This window comes from Aureococcus anophagefferens (genome assembly GCF_000186865.1).
Source record: "Aureococcus anophagefferens unplaced genomic scaffold AURANscaffold_58, whole genome shotgun sequence".
NCBI classification, from domain to species: domain Eukaryota; class Pelagophyceae; order Pelagomonadales; family Pelagomonadaceae; genus Aureococcus; species Aureococcus anophagefferens.
This window is the reverse complement of record NW_008705611.1, coordinates 172,008-184,765: the sequence shown is the minus strand read 5'-3', so window position 1 is coordinate 184,765 and position 12,758 is coordinate 172,008. Positions and strand designations below refer to the sequence as shown.

The following is a 12,758-nucleotide window of genomic DNA, read 5'->3' as shown; positions in this document are numbered from 1 at the left end:
TTTGCCCGCTCAAAGTCGACGCGGGCACGAGACGAGGATTACTCGTAAAGTGAGTCGCGAGCCAGTGTTTGCCGCTCTGCTGAGCCTTTATCTGCGCGATCGCATCGAGCTCCAGCGCGCGCGCAGGGCTCCCAAGAGCTAGGCCTCGCGACTTCGCGAGCATCCGCCACGCGCCGCCGTCTCGCAACGCGCCGCGGACTTGCGCGGCACACGCGCTCAAGGCGCCGAGCGAGCTCGTGCTCAGGAATGGAATGAAGAGCTCCGGCCGACGTAGTACGGCCAGCGCCGCGTCCGGCGTCGACGGGGCACTCCGTTGAGGCGAAGAGGCGTCGCCGCCCATCTGAAGCGTCTCGGGCGGCGTGGAGGTCGCCATGCGTCGTGACTCGTATGTTGTCGCCCGCCTCGCTGTGCACAGACGCAGTGTCGTCGCCGACCTAGTTTATCGCGGAGCACAGTGCACACGGGCAGGCGCGGCAAAAAGTTTTGGCGCCGCGCCGCGGTATGGGCGCCGCGGTCGACTCGTTGCGACCCGGCTCGCCAGCACGCCAAGTGGCAGAAGCGGGCCCGCCTCACCAGCCCCCACAGCCTGAGGACCTCTGAGGGTCTCTTCGCAGGAGGGAGGGGCACGGTATTTTCTTGCCAGTGTCAGAGTAGCGTGGTGTTTCGGTAGTTAGCAACGCCGGGCTCGGCGCACTAGGGCGGCAGGAACAGGTTTAGGAGAGGTAGGATCGGAGAGGTTGGGTAAAAGAGGCAGCGAGAAGCCGCGGATGCAAAAAAGGCGGGAAAGCAGCGTCTGGGGACGGTCGGGGGAAAAAGTTTCGGCGTCGCTCGCGAGGAGCGGCGCCTGCAGCTCGGCGGCACGGAATTTCCGGTTGCCTCGACGCTCGCGACGCGCGCGCCGCCGCGGGCGAGCGGCGACGCGCGACACGCGCGTGCGAAGACTTCCGAAGGGATGGGCTCATGATGGGGGCGACGCGGGCGAATCTCCAAGACTCGACCGCGCGATGGGCTCGTCGTTCGCTCACGACTGCGTGCGGAAGACCTCCGCCTTGTACTTGTCGTACTTGCGCTCGAAGAAGTCGCGGTCCTCGTTCGCGTCGTCGAGGTGGCCCCGGAGGTCCTGGATCTCCGCGAGCGCGGCGTCGCGGGCCTGGATCTCGCCGTCGCGGTCCGCGAGCGCGGCGTCGCGGGCCTGGATCGCGGCGTCGCGGTCCGCGAGCGCGGCGTCGCGCTCGCCCTGGGCCGCCGCGACGTCCTCGAGGAGCCCGTCGCGCTCGCCCTGGGCCGCCGCGAGGGCGGCCTCGAGCATCCGAAGCGAAGTCACCCTGTCGTCCATCCCCGACGGCGCCGCGGCCGGCGCCCGGTTCGCCGCGGACAGGTCGAGGTCGCCGAAGCCGGGGTAGTCCTCGCGCGGCGTGGCCGTCTCCGACGGCGCGGCGGTCGCCGTGCGTTGCGAGATCTCGCCCTCAGGCATCGCTGTGCACGAACGCAATGTCGCGGCCGAGCTAGTATATCGCGCGCGTCCCGCTCGAGGCTTTGTGACCCGGCGCAAGCCGCCCGAGGCTCGCCAGGGCCGCAGTGGCGAGAAAATTTGGTCGGTATCCAGTCACACGACGCACGGCGCGCGCGCGTGCCAAAGTCTGCCGATATCTTCCCGGTTTGCCCGTGCCGGCGTCGGACTTTGACCATGTCGATGAGCCATTTCGCCGCTGACGCGCGCGCCCATCGGAACGCGCCTCGTCGATGTCCCGCAGACGCGGTCGATCATCCGCATGGCGATTGATGCTGGTACGGTCGGCGACTCAGCCGCGGCGGAGTGGCACCTGGGAACCGCGAAGGCCATCGCTACTGGAGATCTGACCGGCGCTCTTTCTGAGATGAAGGATCACCTCGATCGCGCCGACGCGCTCTCGTCTTCGCCCGAGATCAAGCGCTTGCTCCGGGCCGTGGAACTCAAGCTGCAAGTGGACGCGCTCGCGAAAGATGGTGCCGACGCGGGGTGCGACGTGGTCGCTCTGATTCTTGGCGTGCCGGCTCCGGAACCGCGGGCGCAGATCGAGGATTCCGCGTCCGCCTCGGACTCCGAGGACAATTGGCGTCCTGTGGGTTGGCGCCCGTCCCGTGCTGAGGCGCGGCCCCGCCCGGTCGTCAACTACCCCACTGAGTACCCGCGTCTCGGAGCTCTCGGTTTGAGTCAAATTCCGCAGCAAGATATCATCCATTCGGAAGGACCGGACGACCTCAGCGGGCTGCCTCTTGCTCGCGGGGTCCCGCGGCGTGCGCCCCCCTAGTTTGAGCTCGCCGCGTCGCGGCGTCTGTAAGTCACTGGAGCCCCTCTGGACAGGGCGCCTCCGGCGCCTCGCGCGCCAAAAGTTCAAATAGAGCCGTCGTCCGGAGCGAGCCAAGTACCCCCGGGCATGCCGGCCTTGGTGGCACATGTACACGTCCTCCTTGCGACTGGAGTGATCGGTTATTTAAGGCAGGGGCGGGCACCGCGCCGGGGCGCGGGGGAACAAGGCGGGGAGGGGTCTAGTGGCCTGACTTGTGCGTGTCGCCGTTGTCGCTGCCGGAGCTCGGCGGCGACTTGGGCGCCGGGCCCGCGCTGGTCGTCGCGTCGTCGGAGTCGTCGTCCGCGGCCGAGCGCGACTTCTTGCTGCTGCTGCTGCTGGACTTGCCCGACGCCTTCTTGTCGGAGCTCTTCTTGCCCTTGGACGTGGAGCCCTTCGTGTGGGCCGGGTCGCCGCCGTCGTCCTGTCGGGCGCGCGCGTCGGTGGGGGGGCCGATGGGCGCGGAGCGGAGCTCTCAGCTCTCGCAGCTTCAAATGGTAGTACGCTCGACGCCGAGCCGCGCATTGGTCGGTCCCTTGCCCGTGATGTCGTCGACGTAGCCCTCGTCGTCCGGGGAAATGGCGCCCTCGTCGTCCTAAAGAAACACAGTCGGGGGTACGCCGCACAAATAGAACACGGCAAGCATCACGTCCTCGTCTTTATCATTGGGTGCGTCCTGCGGCGGGGAGCAGAGAGTCAACGAGCTGTTCGTGGGGCCGCGCGAGGGCCACCGCGAGGGCCACCGCGAGGGCCACGGCCGCCGCGCCGCCGCCACCGCGACGGCCACGGCCGCCGCGCCGCCGCGACAGCGCGCGCGACGTCCACGGCGCGCGGCGCCGCGCTGGGCGACGGCGCCGCGCTGGGCGACGGCCCCGGGCCACGGGAGGCTCTCGGCTCTCGGCTCTCGTAGCTTGAAGTAGCTCATCCGCGGCGCTGAGCTCGGACGTCGTCCTACGCGAGGGGCCACACGGTGAACACACGGCGCGCGCGGCGACGAGGCGCGCGGGCGCGCGGGCGACGAGGCGCGCGGGCGACGAGGCGCACGGGCGACGGGGCGCGCGGCGACGGGGCGCGCGGCGACGGGGCGCGCGGGCGACGGGGCGCGCGGGCGACGGGGCGCACGCGGCGTCGGGGCGCGCGACGGGGCGCGCGGGCGACGGCGTGCGCGCGGGCGACGGGGCGCGGCGACGGTTCAGCGCCGACGGTCCGGTGGCGACCGCGAACGTCGACTCACGCGCGAAGCTCTCGGATCTCGCAGCGCTAAATCTTCGACCCCGCGTGCGTGCATCGTTGTCCTGCGGAGGGGCGCGCGTAAGACGTGCCGCGGGCCCTCAAAACAGACGCAGCGCAGCGCGTCGTGGTTGCCGGGCGGCGTGATGTCGTCGGAATCGTCCGAGTCGTCGTCCTGCGGCGGCGCGGTCAGGACCAAAAGTGAGTGGTACGCGGGCAGGCTCACGTCGTCGGACTTCCCTTTTCCGATGGAGGAGTCGCCCGAGGACCGGCCCGAGGACCGGCCCGAGGACCGGCTCTTGTGGCCGCCCTTGGTCGACTCGGAGGCGGCGAGGTCGTCGTCAACTGCGGCTTTTCCGTCGACGTCGTCGACCACGCCGACGTCCTGTGTGGAGCGAGTCGCTTCAGTGAGCTGGGCCGTCGGAGCCAAACTTTGAAATTCTCTAGCTCGGTCAAATCGTAGTCGATTCGGGTGATTTTTGGACGAATCGATTGCTCTCCTCGAGCTCTCGAAGGACCCGCGTCGAAACGGTCGCATACGCGAACATTGAAGTCGGGTTGAATATTTGATTTGCACGCGGCCACGCGCGTCGTCGGACATGGCCCCGAGGTCGTCGTCGTCCTAAGCAAAAGCGGTGGCGGAGTTGAGGGAACGCATGCGAAAACGGGCGTGGCGCAGCTGCTGACCTTCGACGCCGTGCGCTTGGAGCGCTTCTTCGAGTGGTGGCCCGCGGGGTCGCCGCCGTCGTCCTACGGGAATCCAGAATTGGAGAGTGAACGAGCTGTTCGTGGGGGTGCACGCGACGGCCGCCCAGGCGGCGCGAAGCTCTCGGCTCTCGCAGCTTCAAATAGTGCTCGACGCCGAGCCGCGCATTGGTCGGTCCCTTGCCCGTGATGTCGTCGACGTAGCCCTCGTCGTCGGGGGAAATGGCGCCCTCGTCGTCCTAAAGAAACACAGTCGGGGGCACGCCGCACAAATAGAACACGGCAAGCGTCACGTCTTCGTCTTTATCGTTCGGCGCGTCCTGCGAGGGAACGGACGGTGAATGAACTCTCGAAGGGGCGGCGGGCCATGGCGGCGGCGGGCGCGCGGCCGCCTCTTGCGCGCGGCCGCCGCGCGGCGGCAGCGCGCGAGGCCGCCGCGCGCCGCGAGGCCGCCGCGCTCGGCGACGGCCCTGGGCCACGTGAGGCTCTCTCGGTTCTCCGGCTTGAAGTAGCTCATCCTCGGCGCCGAGCGCGGACGTCGTCCTACGAGGGGCCACGCAGTGAACACACGGCTTGCGCGGCGACAGGCGCGCGGCGATGCGGTGACGGGGCGCGCGACGGGGCGCGCAGGCGACGGCGCGCGCGCGGGCGACGGGGCGCGGCGACGGGGCGCGCAGGCGACGGGGCGCGCGCGGGCGACGGGGCGCGGCGACGGTTCAGCGCCGACGGTCCGGTGGCGACCGCGGACGTCGACTTGCGCGCGAAGCTCTCGGCTCTCGCCGCGCTCAATCTTCGACTCCGCGTGCGTGCATCGTTGTCCTGCGAAGGGATTTCGCGCGTTAGACGTGCCGCGGGCCCTCAAACAGACGCCGCGTAGCGCGTCGTGGTTGCCGGGCGGAGTGATGTCGTCCGAGTCGTCCTGCGTTTCGGCGCCGCGGTCAGGTACGCCGCTTTCGTGGGACGCGGGCAGGCTCACGTCGTCGTCGTCGTCGTCCGAGTGCTTCCCCTTCGACCCGGAGTGCCTGTCCGAGGACTTCTTGTGCGACTTGCCGCCGCCGGTAGTCGCGACCGTCGCGTTGACGCTCGTGACCGTGACCGCGGCCGTCACGTTCGCCGTCGACACCGCGGCCGTCGCGTTGAGCACGGCCGTCGTGGAGTTCGCGCTGGACGTGTTCGTGGTCGTGCCCGCGTCGGTCTTCTTGTGGTGGATGCTGGAATCGTAGGAGTCGTAGGAGTAGGAGTAGACGTCGGGGCTGATGTCGTCGTCGACGGCAGGTTTTCCTAAGGCGCGACAGTGAACCGCGAGGGAGCCGAGGCCGCGCGCGGGCCGGCCCGTCGCGTCGCGCCCCCGCGGTCTCGCGCCGAGCCCCCCGCCGCCGTCGCGTCGCGCCCCCCGCGGTCCGTCGCGTCGCGCCCCCGCGACCCGTCGCGCCGAGGCCCCGCGGTCCGTAGCCGCGGCCCCCGAGTCCGCAGCCGCGGCGGACTCTCGGCGCTCGCGGTGCAGCCGCGGCGGACTCTCGGCGCTCGCGGCGCGCGGCGGGTGGAGATGGACGCCGAGCGCCACCATCGATATCATCAACGATACCAACATCGTCGTCGGACTGGGCGCCCAAATCGTCGTCCTGTTTTCCTGCGCGCGGACGCGTACGTCATGGATTCGTCGGCTCGAGCGGACGCCGCTCCGAACCCTTCTTCCGCTTGCCGCTGCGGCTCGCGCGCTTGCCGTCGTCGCCGATGTAGCTGTCGATCCACGCGAGGACCGCATCGTCGTCCCCAATGAGGCTCGAATCGATGTCCTGGCAGCAGAAGCAGGAGTCGCCGCTGCCGCAGCCGCTCGTGTTCTTCGTGCCGCCGTATTTGTTGCAGCTCTTCTTCTCGTACATGCAGACGCCCCCGAAGTCCTCCCAGCACGTGCTCGTCTCGTCCGCCGTCTCGTCCGTGCAGACGGCGACGTCCGCCGCGCCGATGGTCGTCAGGCCGCCGGTCTTGGCCGCCGTCGCGCGCAGCGCCGGCGCCACGGGCGCCGCCCGCGTGCGCAGCGTCGCGCCGAGGCCCAGGAGCAGGCCCGCGCCGGCGACGGCGAGCGCCGCCTTCTTCGCGAAGCGCTGGGCCCGCACGGGGACGCCCGCCCCCTCGGGCAGGAGCTCCGTGTAGCCGGGCTCCATCGTGCTGGCTCGGTCAAAACACGCCCGCCAAAGAGGGACCGTAAAGGCACGATCTACTGTATCAACAGGTTGCCGCGCCTCTGCGGATCGAGCAATATGACGCGCCGCCTCGCCGCCGCTTTGCTGCTGGCCACCTGCGCGGCCCTCGCGCCGGCGCCGCGCCGCACCTATGCGCGCACGGCGTCCATCGCGCACATGGAGGGCACGAAGGGCTCGCTCGTCGGCGAGGACGGCATCGGCGCCACGGTCGTCGACTCCAGCGACGAGGAGTCGCCGCCGCAGACCATGGCCCAGTGCCTCGCCCAGGCGCAGGGCGCGGCGATCCAGGCCGTCGACGACGGCGATGTGATCATGGAGGTCGAGTTCCCGCCGCTGCCCGCGGACACCAGGGCCGCGAAAGGGTGCTCCGACCTCGGCCGCGTTCCGCTCGTTTCGGCTGATTTTTGGACGAGCGATCGTCTCTCGGAGCGCGCTCGACGCGTGGATGCGCGCGCTCGTTTCGGCTGATTTTTGGACGAGCGATCGTCTCTTCGGAGCGCGCTCGACGCGTGGATGCGCGCGCGGAACACTCACTTCTTTGCTACCCAGGCCGACATCATGGAGGACCCGAACACGAGCGCGCAGGACGTGTCGGCCGCCAACACGAAGCTCGCGGTCAAGTTCGCCGCGGCCTTCGCGGAGCGGCGCGGGAAGCGCGTCGCCATCATGTACCCGGACACGGCGGAGCTCGAGCGCGCCGTCGAGGACAGCGGCACGGACGAGCCCGCGCCGGGCGTGAAGCTCCACTCGCTCCGGAAGCCGTTCAACGAGGCCGAGTCGCTCGACCAGGCCTTCCTCGGCTTCTTCGGCAAGGGCAAGAAGAACATCAAGGCGCTGCCCGACGACGCCGACGTCTACGTCTGCCTCACCTTCTCCGCGCAGGAGCTGCCCGACGTCGAGTACCTCTGCGAGCTCGAATCGTTCGGCAAGCCCGTGATCCTCTTCAACCTCAAGCTCGACACGCAGCGCGGCGACCTGGGCCTGCCGGCCTTCCCGCCGAAAGATCTCCAGTGGCGCTTCCTGAGCCGCGTGAAGCCCGTCTACTACCTCCGCACGCGCCAGTACTCGCTGAGCCTGCCGCAGCCGCCGTTCGTCGTCAACTACCAGGGCGCGATCTTCCGCTGCTACCCGGGCAAGTACCAGTGCCTCCTCGACACGGGCAAGACCTACCGCGCCGTCGACGTCTCGGCGCGGCGCCCGGCGCTCGGCGAGTTCAAGGACATCCTCACGGACGCGCTCAAAATCGGCGAGAACAACAAGGCCGCGCGCTTCGCCCGCTCGGGCTACAAGTCCATCACCTGGTGGGAGGAAGACAAGAAGTCCGAGGAGCTCCACGAGACCTGGCGGCAGTAAGAACGGAAGACTTGGGAGCGTGTGCGCGGGTGCGCGTGCTGGGGGATACGGTAGTCTTCAACATCGGTTCGAGCAGTGCAACGTCTGGCTCTCGGCAGCAGTGCCTGATGCGCGTGCTCTGCGAGCTGTGAAGACGGGCGCTCTTGCGAGCTGTGAAGGAGAACCATCTCAAAGGGCGCGGCGCATGCTCTGCGAGCTGTGAAAGGGCACGCCGCTACGAAAAAATGCTGCTCGAGCTCTCCATCGCGCTGCTCACGCTCCTCGTCGTGCTGCGCCGGCGGCTGCACGCGCGCTGGGCAAAGCTGCCGTCGTGGAAGGACCTCGACAGCGCGACGCTCAAGGTCGGCGGCAGCGCGAAGAAGCTCGAGGCCTACAAGGACGTCGACGTCGTCGTGATCGGCTCGGGCGTCGGCGGCCTCGCCTGCGCGTCGATCCTCGCCAAGGGCGGCTACAAGGTCGTGGTCCTCGAGCAGCACGACGTAATCGGCGGTTCGACGCACACCTTCGAGGATAAGGGCTACGAGTTCGACGTCGGGCTCCACTACGTCGGCGGCGACCTCGAGTCCTTCTTCTCGCCCGTGCGGCGCGTCTGGGCGGCCGTGACCGACGGGAAGCTCGAGTGGACGCACTGCGACGCCACCTACGACGTCGCGCGGAACACGACGACCGGGCTCGCCGTCGAGTGGACCGAGGACGTGCGGCGGAACGACGCGACGGTGCGGACGGTGTTCCCCGGCGCCGCGGCGGCGGCGGCGCTCGCCAGGTACCGCTTTCTCGAGACCGTCGGCGTGCTCGTCGCCTACGCGTTCTTCTCCTTCAAGGTCCTGCCGCGCGCGTGCCTGAGGCTCTCCTGGCCGCTGCTCGGCCCCGTCTGGCGGCGCTTCGGCGTGCGGTCGGTGGCCGACACGGCGGCGGCCTGCGGCATGGCGGGCGACCTCGCGGACCTCGGCGGGTGCGTCACGTACCTCTACGGCGACTACGGCGTCAACCCGGCGCGCGCGCCGTGGTTCGTCCACGCGCTCGTCGCCACGCACTACCACGGCGGGTCGTTCTTCCCGACGGGCGGCTGCTCGTCCATCGCCAAGACGTTGGTGGCGGCGATCGCGCGCCGCGGCGGCGCCGCGTTCTGCCGCGCGCCCGTCGACTCGATCCTCGTCGAGGGCGGCCGCGCCGTCGGCGTGCGGTGCCGCGGCGCGACGATCCGCGCCGCGTACGTCATCTCGTGCGCGGGGTTCCGCAACACCTTCGGCTGCGAGGACCTCGACGACGCGCGGACGACGCGGCGCGGCGCGCTCCTCCCGCGGTCCGTCGCGGAGCCCCAGCGCGCGCTCCTCCAGGGCGACGCGGCCAAGGACCGCGTCGGGGGCTCCATCGCCATGGTCTACCTCTTCGTCGGCCTCGACGCGAGCGACGAGGCGCTGGGCATCCGGTCCCAGAACGTCTGGGCGGTGAAGGACTGGCGCCACGACGCCGCGCACGCCCATTTGCGGAACCTCGACCTCGCGGAGGGCGACGTCCCGGAACTCACCGACCTGCCGGGCGTCTTCGTGGGCTCGGCGTCGGCCAAGGACGCCGACTACCAGCGGCGCCACCCGGGCAAGGCGTCCATGGTCGTGCTGACCATCGTGCGCCCCGAGTGGTTCGACGCCTACGCCGACTCGACGATCAAGCACCGCGGCGCCGCCTACGACGCGTTCAAGGCCAAGTGGCGCGACCTCCTGCTCGAGGCGCTCTACGCGCACTGGCCCGCGACGCGCGGCCACGTGGCCTACACGGACGTCGGCACGCCGCTGTCGAACGACTTTTACCTGGGTTCCGTCCGCGGCGAGGTCTACGCGCTCGAGAACACGGCGGACCGCTACGGCGGCCTCGACGCGCTCCTCGCGCAGCACCCGACGTCGACGGTCCCCGGCCTCCTGCTCACGGGCCAGGACGCGTGCTGCGTCGGCGTCGTCTCCGCGCTGGTGTCGGGCCTCCTCACCGCGGCGAACGTGTCCTACGTCGCCGCGCTCCGCTGCGTCCTCGAGATCGTCCTCGCCGTCTAAGTTCGCGATCGCTTAATTTTTTGCCACAAAAAAGTTCGTTCCACTCAAGTCGCTTCAAACGTAAGTCTGCCGACGTATGCGCGCGCGTGGACGCTCGTTCGATGCCATCGACGTTGTTTATGGATCGCCCGCGCCGCCGCACCAGCCGTCTGGCCGTATAACTAAGAGAGGCGACGCAATCGAACGAAATTCGGTCGCAACGCAAATCGCTCGTGATCACGTCGTGAGGGGCGCGACAGCGTTCTCGCGGCCTCCCCTGTGGATGTCGCACTCCACGAGATCCTCGCTCGTCGCGTGACAGCAGCTCGCATCGTCAGAGGCGCCGAAATCGTGCCTCGCGACGCGCGAGCGCGCGATCGAGTCGGGTCGCTTCCGCCGCCGTGCGCGCGCTGCCATCACGCGTCTCACCATCCCGCCGCAGATTCTCACCCACCGCCGTGCTCGATCATGTCTGATACCCACGCTACGCCGCTCGCCAAGTCGTCCGACGCCCCGAACGTCGTGACCGTGCGCGAGTCGCCGGGCGACGATTCCGTCGACGATTCGCAGCGCGTCGCCTCCGCGAACGATTCGCCCTCCATCACCTGGGACGCCAAGCACCCGACGCTCAGCGCGCTCTCGCCCTCCCTGCTCTTTCTCCTCCTCAACCTCAAGACGACGCTCGAGGGGCTCGAGACCGAGATCCGCGACCTCCGGCTCGAAAAGGCCCGGCTCGAGCTCGACCTCAAGGACCTCAAGGCGGAGAACGCCATGCTCGGCCAGAAGGCCGACAAGCTCGACGAGTTCGCCGCCGAGTGCGGCGAGTTCGCCGCCGCGTACGCCGAGTTCGACCAGCAGTACGCCACCAAGTGAACGGCCGGCGGCCGACGGCCGACAAGATGTAAGCCCACTCGAGCAAACTACTACTTATCCGTCGCCCACTCGACGCGGATCTTGCGGCCGCGGTAGGTCGCGGCGCCGAGCTTCTCGAGCGCCTTCGTCGCGTCGGCGACGGAGCCGAACTCGACGTGCGCGCAGCCCGCGGGCCGGCCGTTGCGCCTGCGGAGGCCGCCGCCGCGGACGGGCGCGTCGGCGACGATCGCCAGCGCGCGCGTGAGGTCCGTCCAGTCGCTGTCGAAGGGGATGTTCCCGACGAAGAGCACGGGGAACTTCTTGCCCGGCGCCGCCGCGTCCGGCGCGGCCGCGGGCGCCGCGGCCGCGAGGCGCGTCTCCCGGCGCGACGGCGCGACCTTGCCCTCGCGGAAGAGCGCGCCGACGGCGTTCTTGAACACGGTCTTCGACAGGCCCGGCAGCACGGCGGCGATGTCCTCCGACGGCGACCGGTCGCCGACGTCCAGGACGCCGCCGTGGATCTCGAGCGCCTCGAGGATCAGCGCCTTCGCGTCGTCGCTCTTGCCCTTGGCCGTCGGCGCGCGCAGGTAGACGTCGAGCTTGCCGTCGTCGCGGCTCGCGACGGCCCAGGCCGCGAGCGTCTCGCCGAGCTCCGCGCCCTCGCCGCGCCGCGCCTCCCTCAGGTACTTGAGCTCGCTCTGCAGGATGAGGCCCCGCTCGAAGGACCCGTCGCGCAGCTCGACCTCGACGCTCGCGCCCAGCGGGCCGAAGCCCGTGATCGTCGCCTCGCACTGGTCCGCCTTGCGCGGGTCGCCGCGCGGCGCGGCGTGCAGCGCGAGGCCGCGGCGCGGCGGCCGCGTCGCGACGACCGGCCGCCGCAGCTGCAGGGCCGCCGTGCGCCGGAGCTGCTGCGTCGTGAGGAGCATGAGGAACGGGCGCACCGTGGTGAGGAACGGCCGATGCATCGCTCACGCGGCGTGTCGTACCGCTACGGCTCCTGTTGCTGCACGACGACGGCGCCGGTCCTCGACGGCGTCCACAGCTCGCCGACTGCTCTTTGCACAGCAACAGGCCGGCCACGACGCCCGAGGCCGACGAGGCTGCCCCAACTTACAACCGCCTTCGACGGAGGACAACAGCGCTGTCCTCCCGGGGCGGGCGCTCGCCGCGTGACCGTCTCGGGCAGCGGCTCCGCGGCCGCGCTCCCAGGCAAAACAAAACGATGCCCGGCGACCACTGGCGCAACGAGACCGACGGGGACACGTCGGACCTGCCGCGCGCGTCGTCGCTCCTCGCCTTCCACACGGGCGACACCGTGGAGCGGGAGATCGACCGCGAGTGGTTCCGCGCGTCGGTGACGGACTGCTACGTCGAGGACGGCGAGTGCCTCTACGAGCTCGAGTACGCCGACGACGGCAACACCGAGGCCGAGGTGCCCGAAGGCGAGCTCCGCGCGGCGACGAACGCGAGCCGCCGCGTGCGCTTCAGCTCGCCGAAGAAGGAGCCCGTGAGCCCCCTCGAGCGGTCCCTCTCCGACGAGCCCTGGGAGGAGGCGGAGCCCGTCGCCGTCGCGCACACGGTGAGCCACGGCTCCGGCGGCGCGTTCGTCGTCAACGGGCCGGACACGAAGATCGGCGCGGGCGGCGGCGCGGCTCGCGGCGTCAGATCTTCTCGTTTCCTCTCGTTTACGTGTTCGTTTCCCCAGGTCTCCGCGGCATCCGGTTCCTGCGCGAGAGCGTGAACATGCAGTAGCCGGCGCTCCGCGGGCGGGCCCCGGGGCGAACCTCCCGGGGGCTCCCGCCCTCCCCTTTAACGTGTGATGTGTGTTGTCGAACTTTCGTGTTTTCTTCGCGGGCGCTGCTCGTGTTTTGGACGTCGCGTGCGGGCGACGAGCGCGGCGCGCGGACGGCGTCGCGCGAGGTTCGCGGCCACGATTCTCAGAGCACCTCGTCGGACGGCGTGCGAACGCCGGCCTGCGCCAACAGATTCGTCGCGCGCAACGTGCGCGAGACGCGCGCCGCGCCGCCCATAGCTGGGCAGGGATCGCGGGCACGCCGGCGCCA

At 70.1% G+C, this 12,758-nt stretch overlaps 4 protein-coding genes across 4 annotated transcripts; 1 reads left to right on the top strand and 3 right to left on the bottom strand.

Annotated features, from left to right (window-relative positions):
- Nucleotides 1–1,021: 1,021 nt before the first annotated feature.
- AURANDRAFT_67976 (expressed protein) lies at nucleotides 1,022–1,474 on the bottom strand (the record flags this gene model as incomplete). Its single annotated transcript, XM_009043567.1, has 1 exon — nucleotides 1,022–1,474. One exon carries the CDS (start codon nucleotides 1,472–1,474, stop codon nucleotides 1,022–1,024), a length of 453 nt encoding a protein of 150 aa, XP_009041815.1.
- Nucleotides 1,475–2,529: 1,055 nt separating this feature from the next.
- AURANDRAFT_67975 (hypothetical protein) lies at nucleotides 2,530–5,829 on the bottom strand (the record flags this gene model as incomplete). Its single annotated transcript, XM_009043566.1, has 5 exons — nucleotides 2,530–2,751; nucleotides 3,670–3,942; nucleotides 4,245–4,307; nucleotides 5,239–5,543; nucleotides 5,778–5,829. 5 exons carry the CDS (start codon nucleotides 5,827–5,829, stop codon nucleotides 2,530–2,532), a joined length of 915 nt encoding a protein of 304 aa, XP_009041814.1.
- Nucleotides 5,830–6,712: 883 nt separating this feature from the next.
- Nucleotides 6,713–7,819, top strand: AURANDRAFT_34008 (hypothetical protein; the record flags this gene model as incomplete). The annotated part of the gene is made up of 2 exons (XM_009043572.1): nucleotides 6,713–6,847; nucleotides 7,052–7,819. 2 exons carry the CDS (start codon nucleotides 6,713–6,715, stop codon nucleotides 7,817–7,819), a joined length of 903 nt encoding a protein of 300 aa, XP_009041820.1.
- Nucleotides 7,820–10,766: 2,947 nt separating this feature from the next.
- AURANDRAFT_67973 (hypothetical protein) lies at nucleotides 10,767–11,660 on the bottom strand (the record flags this gene model as incomplete). The annotated part of the gene is made up of 1 exon (XM_009043565.1): nucleotides 10,767–11,660. One exon carries the CDS (start codon nucleotides 11,658–11,660, stop codon nucleotides 10,767–10,769), a length of 894 nt encoding a protein of 297 aa, XP_009041813.1.
- Nucleotides 11,661–12,758: the final 1,098 nt, after the last annotated feature.